The sequence below is a fragment of the Haliotis rubra genome, unplaced genomic scaffold (genome assembly GCF_003918875.1).
Source record: "Haliotis rubra isolate DU_JTF1 unplaced genomic scaffold, ASM391887v1 Scf41, whole genome shotgun sequence".
NCBI classification, from domain to species: domain Eukaryota; kingdom Metazoa; phylum Mollusca; class Gastropoda; order Lepetellida; family Haliotidae; genus Haliotis; species Haliotis rubra.
This window is the reverse complement of record NW_025767091.1, coordinates 2542192-2556829: the sequence shown is the minus strand read 5'-3', so window position 1 is coordinate 2556829 and position 14638 is coordinate 2542192. Positions and strand designations below refer to the sequence as shown.

Sequence of the window (14638 nt, the reverse complement as noted above, 5' to 3'; positions counted from 1 at the left end):
TGTTTGAAAGTAGATTTGGGTTATTTTCCTCAATTTGACGACTCCGGTAATAAACAATATTATATTCGTGCCCATATCATACTATGTTTACGACATTCGTGCCTAAATATCGGTATATCCCTCGCTCTCGCTCAGGAAATACCAACATTTAGGCACTCGTGTCGTAAACATAGTATGACATGGGCACGAATAAAATATCCTCTATCTACAATATCTTTAACACCATAAAATAACATTTACTCATTACAATCTGGAACAGGCTGCTTAGTAAAACCAGAACTTGAAGTAGCCAAAAAAAATAAGAAACAACTTACTTGGGCAATAAAGGTTTATTTCTTAAATGAGTATCACAAATGCATGATATTATTCAATATTTAAATGGAGGAATGACATAATCAACAAATTCTGAATTTGTGTAACAAAACAAACGAATGATATCACACACATGCCCGACATTTCAGTGTACATAAGTAATATATATATATATTCTAGAAAAAATTTATTTTGTTTGGCAAGTGTTTCGTAAATATCAAGCAATAAATAAGAAATTGATAAATAAACAAGAGGAACAAACACCAAAGTGGAAATAGTTAAATTAATATGTATCATAAAAGAAGTAATTTTAACCTAATAACATCAACAAATTCATTCACAATATCAAGGGATTTGGTGTGACTATCGCACCCTTACGAATATGTGAGCTGTTGTTCAAAAGATGTTCTTTTTGGTCAAAGTGTTGGAATGGCATCAAATCTGTGATTCTCCATTACTCAGGGACGATGAACATGCAATAAATGAAAACAAAAACCATTCTTTAATATCATGGGCTTAAAGTTCCATAAACAGTTTCAAATTTTGTGCACTTTTATCTCAACTCTATTACATGTCAGGCTTGAGTCAAACACCGCAAGACTTACAATCTTGCTACCTGTGTATGATACCAATAATTTGTACACCATGATTTAATCTTCATCCCTCATCCATCTGATTTTACAGAGAATTCTAAGCCTTTTGCCTGGGGCAACACAAGCCCTTTCTGTAAAACAGTCACTATGGTACAATTCAAACTTGTCCACCAAAATCAATGGCTTAGAAGAGGCCACTTCCATGTCAAGCCTTATCATTCACAGTAAAGTGTTAAGTTATTATGTACTGAATAGATACCTGAATTAATTTCAAAAACTGTGAAATACCTGAAAGTACTAAGCCTAGCTTACCATAAGCTACATTCAAGGTGTTTATTCAATTAAGACAGACCAGTAAGAATCACAAAGAAAACTAGTTATTGTTCAACAAATTAAGCCTGTTTTCTATAGCAGTTACGATACCATACCCTGGTTCTGAAATGGGATACAACCGATTGGACCGAAGTCAGCTGTTATCCACCAGCAATTAAATATAATCATAGGCCGTGGAGTTCATCCTATCATGAAATTCCACATTGCCTTAATTATCTGATATTCCCCCCCCTGCCCACCTCACTTCCAAACTTCATCTCACATCAGTTTATTGTCAATCAATACCATAAACAATTACTACATGTTTTGTTTTGCGTTCTTGATGCTATATACTCAGCGTCTTATTGAAGGGTAGCAGATAATATATGATAAAAGTATTTAAAAACATTGTATTTTCAACTTGTAAGAGAGCAGCTGAGTTCCGTCTTTAATGAACCATCTCACATCGACACTGCATTGTACTTGTCAAGTATCTTGAATGACATCAGGTATCCATAGTCACACTGAACATTCATGCTTCAGTATATTAGCAACCCTTAACATCTTATCCACAAACGGACAGTTTGGTTGAAATATACAAGACACAAAAATTGGGACATAAATCTTAATAATAACATAAACATTTTCGCTTATAATTCAAAACAACACTGAAAACATCTCTTCTCTTGAAAACCATCATTTCCGGAATGGAAACATTAATGAACCTTCACACTTTATTCCCTGAGCTGAACACAGGCCATTATTGTGTGATGAATATTAAGATTAAGACGTTTACAAAGGTTATCTTTCATGGCAGCTATAGGAAGTGCATCTCCCCATCAACAAGGTCGATGCCCTCCTGCAGGGCCTGCATCTCATGTATCAGCTGGTCTCCATCGTCACTGCTGCTCCCTGAGCTTACAAGGGATACATCAGGCACTTCTTGAGCTCCGTCACTGGAGTCTGGGACAAAAGTACATGTTCATCATTGGTTCTGTGCAGATTTAGAGCTTATAATTGCTAGCATTTTAGCTCCACAAGTCCAGCAGTTTAAGTAGAGTTTTTAAGAAAGGCAGTATACACGACAATATTTCTATCTGTGCCAGAATCAATTTGAGTAGCATTTAGTGTTATTATAGGTATGATTGTGTTATGGGTTTTCACTTAAGAACATCCGTGCTTGGCTTGATTATCACATGAACAATTTAGAACATGTCACTAACATACTACTGACTGACTGAGTTTGGTTTTACGCCGCTTTTAGCAATATTCCAGCAACATCACGGCGGGGAACACCAGAAATGGGCTTCACACATTGTACCCTTGTGGGGATTTGAACCCGGGTCTTCGGCGTGACGAGCTAACGCTTTAACCACTAGGCTACCCCACCGCCCCCACTAACATACTAAAGACAACTCTATCTGAAATGCAAGCAATCATCCCAGTATTTACAATGCCTGTGTGTCACAACCTGTTTCATTATAATGTGAGTAAATGCTGCCATCCAAAAAGGGTAACGCCCGAAAACCTATGACCTGAACATACTATTATTAGCAGTACTTTCAAGTTACTAGACAACATCGTCAGAACAGCAGTTAATGTCTTTGACCAATATCATTGGCAATAAAAGGTTATGGCTGTGTTTAGAATAAGATCAGAACTCTTGGTATTGTTTTTCCCAGACCATAACAGACCTCCTAGTTGCAGGGAGGACAAAAATCAACAGACTGGAGACAACTCATCCAGTATTAGCTTTTATCAACATGTTCATGATATTAAAATGCATGATAAGTTTCATAAACATACTTTGAATTGTTTCAAAGATGCTGCAGTGATGTACACATGTTATACTCACTAGGAATGGCTGCATATCCGAATTCTGATGCAGTGTCTGCCACTTTGAGGTACTGAGAGGATCTTCCAGGCCGTTGTGGGGATTCATCAAAGAATGTGATCTCAATGCCAAGTTTGGCCTTACCCATCAGCACATCTACAAAGATAACAAGTTAAACAGCTAAACTTCTGATATAGACTGACTGACTGACTGAGTTTGGTTTTACGCCGCTTTTAGCAATATTCCAGCAACATCACGGCTGGGGACACCAGAAATGGGCTTCACATTTTGTGCCCATGTGGGGATTCGAACCCGGGTCTTCGGCGTGACGAGCAAACGCTTTAACCATTAGGCTACCCCACCGCCCTGATATAGACAAGTTACTGAGAGTGAGTGAGTGAGTGAGTATAGTTTTACACCGCTTTTAGCAATATTCCAGCAATATCACGGCGGGGGACACCAGAAATGGACGTCACACATTGCACCCATGTGGGGAATCGAACCCGGGTTTTCAGCATGTCGAGCGGACACATCATAACATGGAAAGTGCAAAGTGAGGCAGGTCTTAGAAGTTACCTCCCTTGAACAATAGTGTGCTGCTGACTAAGACAGAAACATGATCAGATCTAATCTGGGATTCAAACCCATGACAGACTTAATAAATGACAAAGTGATGCATCTCTGCATAGTGAACATGCACAAATGTGAGACTAGCCTGGGACAAATTGTCAGTCTCATTGTCTAAAGTATGTCATCCTAAGTATTAGTGTACATAAGTGTTGAGTATTACATAATTCCAAAGACAAAGTGTTTCAGTGGTATGCAATACAGTAATCATCTACAGAGCTAAAGTAAGGACAAAAATGATTGGAAAATGCTTTTTGGCTTCAATATCAATAGGACGAATTTGACACAAGATAAAAGCACATATATGATACATGTACGACTCTACCTAGTTGGATATTTAAGCTCAGATGAAAAAATGCACTTGAGGGGTGACTTCACAGGAGGAAATTTTGACGTTTTAACAACATTCGTAAATATTCTAAGTACAAAGTTTTAAACTTATCCTATCTCACGGTATGCCCCTCTCTTCTTCTTCTACGACCATGTGTGGAAACCCACTCCGAACAAGAGAACAGAAGCTAAAACAATCAGAAGCTGTCGACTAACCAGAGTGCTACATTGTGAAAAGAAGAAGCCCTGGGTATAAAGCTGTCAATAGGTCAGTAGATGGAGGGAAAGAAGCATATGAGAAGATCGTCATGAAGAATATGCTTTGGCTGCTGGAAGCACTTGAACGTTTACTATTCCTGCAATTTCTTTATGCCCGAGGTGATGAGAGTCCACTCTCAGGCTTACCCCAGGATTCCAAAGATCGTTTTCAGGTCCTAACAGTCACCATCACGAGCTTGTGTATGCTTCTTTTGCGAGAATTACCCCAGAAGTGTGGCAAAAGGCTACCATCCTCTAATTAGGCCATGTCACAATCAATCTGTCCAGTCCTACTGTCCTCAGCAACAAAACAAAACCCCCAATGTAGTTAAGTATACAACCAAGTTCTCCTACCATCCTCCACTCAGTTTGACACAGTTAAACCTTCCTACCTTCCTCCAAACAGCACAGGTTGGCACTGGTCTCCAAGTCTCCAAGCATCTCCATCAGATTCACAGATTTCTCCGACACAACTGATAGTAAACATTTAATATATTACAAAATGTATTCAAAACTAATACCAAACATTGATTAGCCATGCTGCCAGATTCCGGAAGCATCTGTAGCCCTTATGAACATCAACTAGCGTTTACTCAATTTCAACTAACAGTGATACATGTGTATTTATTCTCGCTTAAGGACTTTTGAAAAAACAACAACAGTGACACATGAATCAGAAATAACTGCATTTCTTCATATTTCAGATAACTCAACAACATAATGGAATGGTGCTGTTGAGGGGATCATGTAATGGTTGAACATGGTATAAGATAGTGTTATCAGGGACATATTATAAGTTGCATGCTTCTCTCAAGGGTAATACGGTCTGATGTACGCCTGCTTGTAGCAGTGTCACCCAGGCCGGTAGGCGAGGGATGACACTGCTACAAAAAGGCGTACATCAGACCGTATTACCCGAGGGAGACACATACACTGTATTATTAAGCAGCAGCACTACTTTATGCCACATTTGATGATATTTTTTAGTTTTTTAAGACACAGTCGAATACCAGCTACATGTCCTGTAACTAATCAAGGGTCAAGTGTTACGAGAGTGTGTTTTTTGTAATTTATATTATCATTGATTAAGTGATAGTTATTATTGGGTCACAATGTTTAAAGTTTTGAGTGTGGGTTGTGGGTCACATTTCACACCATACATGTTTAATGGCAATACTATTTTTAGCGGTACGCCTTTATGATAGCGCTCCAGAGTTGCCTCCTTTGACTATCTTATTTACGGCTTTCATCATGTCGTGTTTACAAGGCCATTTCGTGAATGTTCTCAGTTGATAAAGAATGTTCTAAACTCTGTGTCAGTATATATAAAGGCTGGTTGTTGTGTTGACACACACGAGGGACTGACACACGGAATTACACACTTATCATATCACTGGAGTTGTGTACATCTTTCTGCCGTCACCTGCCTACCGTTGTCGTCTGTCTGTCTACATCGTCAAGACCGATTATCTGCTGACATTGTAAACTACCTTCAGTTAGAATATCTGCTCTCACTGTAAATGCAAGACTCTGGTGGGTTAATATTTCATATTTGTGACCCATTACTTTAGATTTGTGACTCAATTGCATTGTACTAAATATCTGTATTGTCATTCATTCTAGCTTGCTCATTGTTTGCTCAATATATTATTGAATATTGTAGACTTGTCTGTTATATTTTGCTGGTTCAAAGGGGACTCTTAAACCTTTTGTCACGCCAATTATCTAACCGTAACACAAGACAAATTAGGGGTTGATATTATGAGCAACATCAGATGCCATGCAATCAACACAGTAACTAAGGCTGACCATACAATCCACCTTTGTCAGCTGACATGCAGATAAATACTGGAAATCTATCCTGACACAGATCCCCATGGATTGCCACAATAACTGAATACTCTGCACACTACATACAACTCACATAAGACTATTAACATAAATCCAGACCTATGAATTAGTTTTTTAACAAATTACTACTGCAATCAACATGATAAGTAGCACTCACTGGACTCAAAAGGGCTGCTGCCTCGGTCCACACCAACACTACTGTCATCCAGTCTCTGGCTGGAGTCCATGTACGGCACACACTCAGCAAAACTTGTTTCTTTGGTTACATCTTTTCTCTTCTTACCACTGTGTTTAGATGGAAGTATTTTCTGAAAGTCCTTTCCTTTGATGAACAACTCATAAGGATATAGATTTCTGAAAGTTAAAAATAGCATGAATGCTATCAGCTGATAGCTGTGAGTCACTTTTTAATGTGAACTTTGAATGTATATATCTTACAATCATTATAAACATTTCACTCATATACCATGTGTATATTTGAGCTAGGTAAACTATATTTTCAAGACTCAACTGCAGGTTTAATGGGTTCAGGAACTAGTTGGTACAAACAAATCCAAATCATCGTCTAGTTATTTGCAGTGTTACAAAATGTAACACTTGGTATTTGTCTCGAACAATTTCACAACACACCTCCGATAGTATCGCTTGGCAACTTCTCCACTGTTCGTGCACTCTGTGAGCTCCTTGTAAACTTGCACCCAACCACCACGGGTTGAACATACCTGCAGAATAAGTTAACTAATAAACCTAAACTAGGTTTAAACTTAACTTTCTAAAGAGAACCTAACAAAAGTCCAAAGCAATTATCAAATAAACCCAACATCTTTACAAGAATATCTAACAACAGTATTGCATGAACAATGAAAACATTGCTATATTCGATTCCTAAATTTGCAGGGCGGTGGGGTTAACACGTTTGCTCGTCATGCCGAAGACCCTATTTCAATTCCCCACATGGGTACAATATGTGAAGACCATTTCTGGTGTCCCCATGATATTGATGGAATACTGCTAAAAGCGGCATAAAAACCGCTCATTCACTCCGAAAAGGTAGCTTTCTATAGTATGTCTTGCGTGGGCTGTCATCACTGACCTGCTCGTAGCCACCTCTCTCATGAACAGCTAGGAACAGCTGGAAGAGACTGATGGACGTATTCTGCCATCTTGGTAAACCCCGGAAGGTCATCTTGTTTCGCTTCATGAACCTCAAGACATCATGTTCAAATGCCCGCTCATTTCTCTGATACATCTATAACAAAGATCAATTTGTGATAATATGCAAAACAAATCATTCAAGCCATTCCTTGGCACCTGATTGGTTAGCCACCAATTTCTTTACTGTTTTTTGCCATATCCCTAACCACCCACCCTTCAACCCCCACAAAATAGGCCATGCTCACTAATTAGTTAATAACAGAATAAGTGTGGATTGAGGCACATTACTGCGCTGACTAATGTCTCTGATTCATATGGATGACGTTTAATATTATTGTTGTATTTATATGAATGTACTTCAATATATACTCATAGAAACGAATAAGGGAACAAATGAAAGTACAAGTGTGCCTTTATTATTTCCAGAATTTCGCTCACTTTGCAATACATACCTTGTGAAGAAACCTGGATAAGAATAAAGGAACACTTGTACTTTCATGTGTTCCCTTATTCGTTTCCAAGAGTTCATTTTGCTATGATTTGTTATGCTGCTGTAGCTGGTCATGGAGACATTTTTTGTCAACATGCTGTAACCTATTTGGTCATGTGGATAAAGCATCTGACCTCAGATCAGCAGTTCAAATCCCATCACAGAATCAGTTCAAATCCCATCACAGGATCAGTTCAAATCCCATCACAGGATCAGTTCAAATCCCATCACAGGATCAGTTCAAATCCCATCAGTTCTTAAGTGAATGTGAGTGTATACTGTTTGCCACTGTCAGCTATAGTTCAGTAATTCATCTAAACTGAATCAACTATTACCACAAGCAGTGGCGTCTGTTCTGACCCAAAATGACCAAGGGGAGATAAGTATTGGTGGCCAGTAAGACACTATGCACCAACGACTACTGTCTTGCTGTTCATGACATTATTCACATCAACAAAATACGATTGACAAAGACATGTGAATACTTGGTGTGGCTGCAACAACCTCCAATAACTGGTTATTCACAGGAGAGGGCCCAGGTTTGACATGGTTCCCAGCAATAATGTCACATGAGGTGAACAATGGTTAGGCTGAATAACTTAGTTTATTGTTTCAGCATCAATCAGTGAACTGGCTGGTCCACATTTAGTTACCATCATATTGCAGACTAGAGCACTACACAGACATACACTGACACATGCATCCCTTATTACAACCTACCTGTACATCAAGAACCAGCTTTTCCTCTTTGGAATGGCTCACTAGAGAATCTGGAAACTTCATATCTAGGTTCGCCACACTGGGCCCACCACATGCATTTACTGATGCTGGAGAGTCAGGGAAAGCAAAACTGTCTTCAACAGGACAGTCAGCTTGTTTGTGTTTGCCCTGCTTTTTGCTGTTCATTTTTGTCTTCACCAAGCACTTGCTCTCCTTGCTCTTTTGTGTTATACCATCTGGAAAATAATAAAAACTAAAGTCAGAATAAAACAAACAGCATATCTGAAGATTACCAAAGCATTCTAAATAAAATATTATTTAAATCTGAAAATTAACAACTTGGTGTGTCATGACTACACAAAAGAACATCCTGCTCTGCCCACTTCATCAAAACAATTACATACAAAACATTTGAAATAATGAAACAGTCACAAGACTTGGCACTCAAATAAGATGCAACAGAGTATCCTTCTTCACAAAACCTGATACCTGAAACTAACTATAATAACATACCAAAAACATGCTCTATATATTCTATGTGTATTCACAAAGAGTACACTACTGAATACAACCAACCTCACAGACTGCCTCATGAAAGTGCTCTTCTGCATTCTCCCAGAAATATATCTGGGATTTTTACATAATTGCCTCTGCTACCATGGCTACTGCCTATCACATAATTTTAAAAGATTGAACAATATTTGTATACATTTGCATATGGAAACATAACATTTTCTATGCACTGATGACTGTAGAAGAGACAGGAGTGTAAACTTACCCCTCAAAACTGGGGTGAGCACCACACCCACTTCGTCAGCATGCCCAGCTGCCTCTGTGACAACACTAGCAGTATTGGTGAAGGTGCACATGGCGATTCTCTCTTCATTACTAACTGCTAGAAGCTTATTGGCTTCCATACACGCCTGTTCCACAGACACATCTTTCATGTAGCACTTGCGCTCTGGGTGTTTGCTCGTGGAAGAAGTGAGAGCATTTCTTCTGCCTTTCCGACCCCTGATACAGATTCTGCCTTGTTTCTGATGCAGTCAACAATTGGAAAATATGAGATATTTATGCAATTCTTTGTTCTTTAATGCAATGAGAATGAAAGACCCCTCTTGAACACGTTAAGTCTCAATGCAAGGCATGGAAACTTTACATATTTGTACAGTGCAATCATCGTAAAAGATTCCTCCTAATTCAGGCATGTACTGCTACAAGGAATGGAGATAATAGAACTTACACACTTAAAAATACAATCAGTATTAAAGAATCTTCCTGACCCCAGTAAGTGTTGCTGCAAGGCCTTGAGACTGTACCATTAACACATTTGTACAATGCAATAAGAGTAAAACACCCTTCTTGACCTCAGTAAGTGTGGCTGCAAGGCCTTGAGACTGTACCATGTTAACACATTTGTACAATACAATAAGAGTAAAACACCCCTCCTGACCTCAGTAAGTGTGGCTGCAAGGCCTTGAGACTGTACCATTAACACATTTGTACAATACAATAAGAGTAAAACACCCTTCTTGACCCCAGTAAGTGTGGCTGCAAGGCCTTGAGACTGTACCATGTTAACACATTTGTACAATACAATAAGAGTAAAACACCCTTCTTGACCCCAGTAAGTGTGGCTGCAAGGCCTTGAGACTGTACCATGTTAACACATTTGTACAATACAATAAGAGTAAAACACCCCTCCTGACCTCAGTAAGTGTGGCTGCAAGGCCTTGAGACTGTACCATTAACACATTTGTACAATACAATAAGAGTAAAACACCCTTCTTGACCCCAGTAAGTGTGGCTGCAAGGCCTTGAGACTGTACCATATGTTAACACATTTGTACAATACAATAAGAGTAAAACACCCCTCCTGACCTCAGTAAGTGTGGCTGCAAGGCCTTGAGACTGTACCATTAACACATTTGTACAATACAATAAGAGTAAAACACCCCTCCTGACCTCAGTAAGTGTGGCTGCAAGGCCTTGAGACTGTACCATTAACACATTTGTACAATACAATAAGAGTAAAACACCCTTCTTGACCCCAGTAAGTGTGGCTGCAAGGCCTTGAGACTGTACCATGTTAACACATTTGTACAATACAATAAGAGTAAAACACCCCTCCTGACCTCAGTAAGTGTGGCTGCAAGGCATGGTGAAGGTGTCCTGACGGTGTACAGCTTGACGCTGAGAGCCCTGACCCAGCTGTGAGTGTGACATCTCCCCAGGAACTCTACATGGTACCACCCTGGCTTGTGATGTCCATCAAACAGACAGTGAAGCTGGTTGCTGGGGTCCTTTGTGATAACTCCAGGCCATCTATACAGACAATACAGTATCTGTCACATACAAAACCTCACTGACCAAAAATAATATACAGTCCAATACTAGACTAATATATCGTCCAATACTAATTCTAAATCAACAACTGATAATCAGGGAAATAGAATGATTCGAAAACTTTAAGGTCATGTTTTCATTTGTAAAAAGAGGCGGTGAGGTAGTGCAGTGGGTAATGCCAAAGACCCAGGTTCGATTCCCCACATGGGTACAATGTGTAGTCCATTTCTGGTGTCCTCTGACGTGATACTGCTGGAATATTGCTGTGACAATCAAACACTTTACCCACCATCCTATGCCACCATACCCATCTTTAAAAAAAGGGGAGGGGCAGTGGGGTAGCCTAGTGTTTAAAGCGTTCGCTCGACATGCCAAAGACCCGGGTTTGATTCCCCACATAGGTACAATGTGTGAAGCCCATTTCTGGTGTCCCCCACCACAATATTGCTGGAATATTGCTGAAAGTGGCATAAAACCATACTCACTCACTCAAAGAAAGGGACAGTCCATCAGTACCTACTTGCAATAGCCAGTCATTTTGGCCCAGACAAGCGAACCCTCAGCTATGGGTGACTTGACATAGCACAGACCAACTCTCTTGGCTGCCTTGTCATACCATTCAGTGTTTTCTTCAGGCACATGACAATCTGCAAAGTCCCTGTTGTAATTCATGTAGCAGAACCAGGGTGTGTCCTCCGTGACGCCTTCCAGCTCTGACACTGACACTCTTCTCCATTTGTAGCATCCAGGATTCTCACACTGGACCCATAGTGTTGACTCAAGCTATGTAGGTTCACAGAAAATATGGATGCTTAGTCCCATCAACATAGAATTCAGTTTTTCTTTCCTTTACTGTTGACATCTGTATGATTCAGTAAATATCAGATAACATGTATTCAACATGAATAAATGTTTAGTATGCTAAAATATGCCTAATATGCCCAGTGAGAATAAATTGTATTACTGGTCCTTTATCAAAGAAAGCTGAGTCATTTGCAGTTTTATACTTGTGCAAATTACATTATTTTCATCAACCGGCCTGCACTTCACAGGTTATAATTTCAAATCAATTTTCTGTGCTGACAGGGAAAGAGATGATTTCAGGACTCAATGTTTACTCAAATCACATGGTTTTCAAATAACGATATTAAAGCAGCATTTGAAGCAAGTTAACATAAAGCAAAAACACCAAACCAAATATGCTTCCAAACATTCATTATAACCTCCTGTTTGAGCTCAGCTGTGCTCCCAGATTTCCGTGAGATTTTGGGAGTGAGGTGACTGACTTAAAGTCAAGAAGCTTTTCTGAGAGGATGGAGTTTTTAACTTGGTTATTGCCAGAAGTTGTTCCTGAGTGTCTTTATCCAGTAGCTGAACTTGGTCTGGATTATTCAACACTATAAAAAGAAAAAAGCCCATACACCATACACGAAAACTTCTAATCATGTCTTGGCGGCCAGTAAATAATATAATCTAGACCAGACAAACCAGTGATTTATATTATGAACACCATCAACAAGTCACACAGTCTGATGACCACATCTATTAAGTCGCCTTGTATGACAAGCATAGGCTTTTTTGGGACCAATTCTCACCTGAAAACTCCACAGTAGTGATAAAATCTGCAATGCAACCATAAAACATCCTGAGGTGAGAATATTGTAGTGAGATGACACTCAAACAGTACATAGTAATACTGACACTGAGTCAACAAGTCCTTGTTTTATCCACATAATGCCAAACAGCAGGCTGGATAACAACACGACCATCTCACATCATCTTCTACAATATGCATTGAATCATCAACCTTACATTTTTCCTGCAGACCAGCCAAGCCACAGATGTAGTATGGCTATATAAAGCAAACTGATAGGGTTTGCAATATATACGAAGGTAATGTGCATTTACCTGATCGCTTCACTCCTCTTGTAAGCATTCTTCCTTTTGATGTCGTTGTCATGCTGTTCCATTAGTACAGATGACAAAAACACAAATCTAAATTTCACAATGCACGTATGCATAAGCTTATGAAGACATTGTGTTTAGACTGAATCTGACTCGTCACCCTGTATATGAAACCATGGCAGAGTTCATGAATGACAAATCTGAAAACAATTCACAAAACATTTACCATCTTGGAAATTGACAAATTGTAGTCCCAAAACAAAATGTAATTGTTGAAGAATATCTCTAAATTTCAACACAGGTACAGATTGTATATAGCAGATTTTAAGAAAATATACTTGTGTTTTGTTTAGTTCATTGTCAATATATACCAGGTATGCATTAGCCATTTTGGACTGGAATTGGTTGGATAATCAATATCATTACACAATATCTTTCAAAGAATTTAGAATTCACAAAATGGTGCTAAATCTAATGTTCATATATTATTCAAATCATTTGGTAATAGATTTGTATCAAATTATTAACATTGATATAAATACAGTCTGTAGATAGTGAAACACACACATATTTACAATTTATTAATTGTGAATCTAATCACGATAACGAAGACAGTCTTCTTTATTTATTCCAATATTTGAATTATTGTGATATTAGATAAACATGTTATTTTTATGTCAGTGGTCTTAAAATCAAGGGGGAGCGGTGGGGTAGCCTAGCGGTTAAAGCATTTACTCATCATACCAAAGATCCAGGTTCGATTCCCCACATGAGTACAATGTGTGAAGCAGATTTCTGGTGTCCCCTGCTGTGATATTGCTGGAGTTCCCCAGCATGATATTGCTGGAATATTGCTAAAAGCGGCTTAAAACTAACCTCACTCACGCACACTCACTTAATATCAAGACCCTGTCAGTTGAAAATACTAAATTTACAAGAGGATTATATATCAACAGTATTTCTCACTGCCCCTCATTCATAATGATAACTAAAACAAATCAAACCTGCTAATAATAATATGTGGTAGAGTTTCCTTTGCATGAAGACACCACTACAAGTTGTATTGATGTTAATAGATCTGATAACATCTAGCTTAAACAGATTCTCTTGAATTGTCCTATTGGCTATAAATAGCCATTGCCCATTCGCTTATGTTTCTGTGACTGTGTTACAATATGGCACCTCATATCTCTAAGGTGTGAAAACAAACCATTCATAGTTGTGACTTGCCTGTGAAAAGAAAGAATATTTACTGATAAAAATACGAATCATATCGCACCCACTTTATCGGGATACGTATCGTATCGCGACCCTAGTATCAGGATACGTATCGTGTCGTATCGCGGCCCTAGTACCGTTTCGTCACACTTTAACTGTACAACTTTTGTGAACAGAATCGAACTTTTTAGCCTCTGCGAAGGGCTGTAGCTCAAGTACCGTACACCGAGTTTCATTGCAAACAAAATATACATACAACATTTCTGAAACCTGGGACACAATATACTGCGACTGTGACACAACCAATACTCGTTGTAAACTAATTAAACATTAACAGTAACCATTCAATTTACCCATAGCCCGGGCATAAGAAATAATCACGTCTTTCTTTTTGCAGACGACGGCTGAGTCTGAGGATTGTGGGTAAAAAGTCAGACGGTTCTAGCATGAAATTGCGCTCGAACTGCCACTTATGCTATTGATAGACGAAGCCCAGTTCAGACAAGACTGCGTTTCTTTCAAAATATGAAAGTCAGATACGCGCGGAAATACAAACGGAATAGGCACAAGAGCATGGAAATGACACGAAAAACAACCATGCTAAATCCTGATTATGACATTATACAATTGAATCCTAATCTAAACTAAAATCAGTTTACTAGTTTATGACATCATTAATTGCTTATT

General features: G+C 38.8%; 1 protein-coding gene across 5 annotated transcripts; it reads right to left on the bottom strand.

Annotated features, from left to right (window-relative positions):
- Positions 1-317: 317 nt before the first annotated feature.
- On the bottom strand, positions 318-14362 carry LOC124288033. Of its 5 annotated transcripts, none has more exons than XM_046724595.1 (13): positions 14305-14362; positions 12737-12894; positions 12052-12225; positions 11349-11611; positions 10618-10807; positions 9261-9519; positions 8483-8718; positions 7211-7366; positions 6748-6839; positions 6275-6471; positions 4659-4739; positions 3073-3207; positions 318-2180 (listed from the first exon to the last, which is right to left on the bottom strand). In XM_046724595.1, the coding sequence occupies exons 4-13, from the start codon at positions 11498-11500 to the stop codon at positions 2035-2037; spliced, it is 1644 nt and encodes a 547-aa protein (XP_046580551.1). In that variant the 5' UTR covers positions 11501-11611; positions 12052-12225; positions 12737-12894; positions 14305-14362; the 3' UTR covers positions 318-2034. The 5 variants fall into 5 exon arrangements, with proteins under 5 accessions (XP_046580551.1, XP_046580549.1, XP_046580547.1 ...); XM_046724593.1 differs by having other exon boundaries at positions 12737-12933; positions 14305-14350; XM_046724591.1 differs by lacking the exons at positions 12737-12894; positions 14305-14362 and adding an exon at positions 12424-12674.
- Positions 14363-14638: the final 276 nt, after the last annotated feature.

Coding starts and splice junctions, on each gene's coding strand:
- LOC124288033 (XM_046724590.1), bottom strand. CDS start 12,465: ATGGTTGCATTGCAGATTTTATCACTACTGTGGAGTTTTCAG. Junction 9,520..10,617: donor TTGCAGCCACACTTACTGAG/GTCAGGAGGGGT, acceptor TGACTGCATCAG/AAACAAGGCAGAATCTGTAT. Junction 6,840..7,210: donor AGAGAGGTGGCTACGAGCAG/GTCAGTGATGAC, acceptor CTTATTCTGCAG/GTATGTTCAACCCGTGGTGG.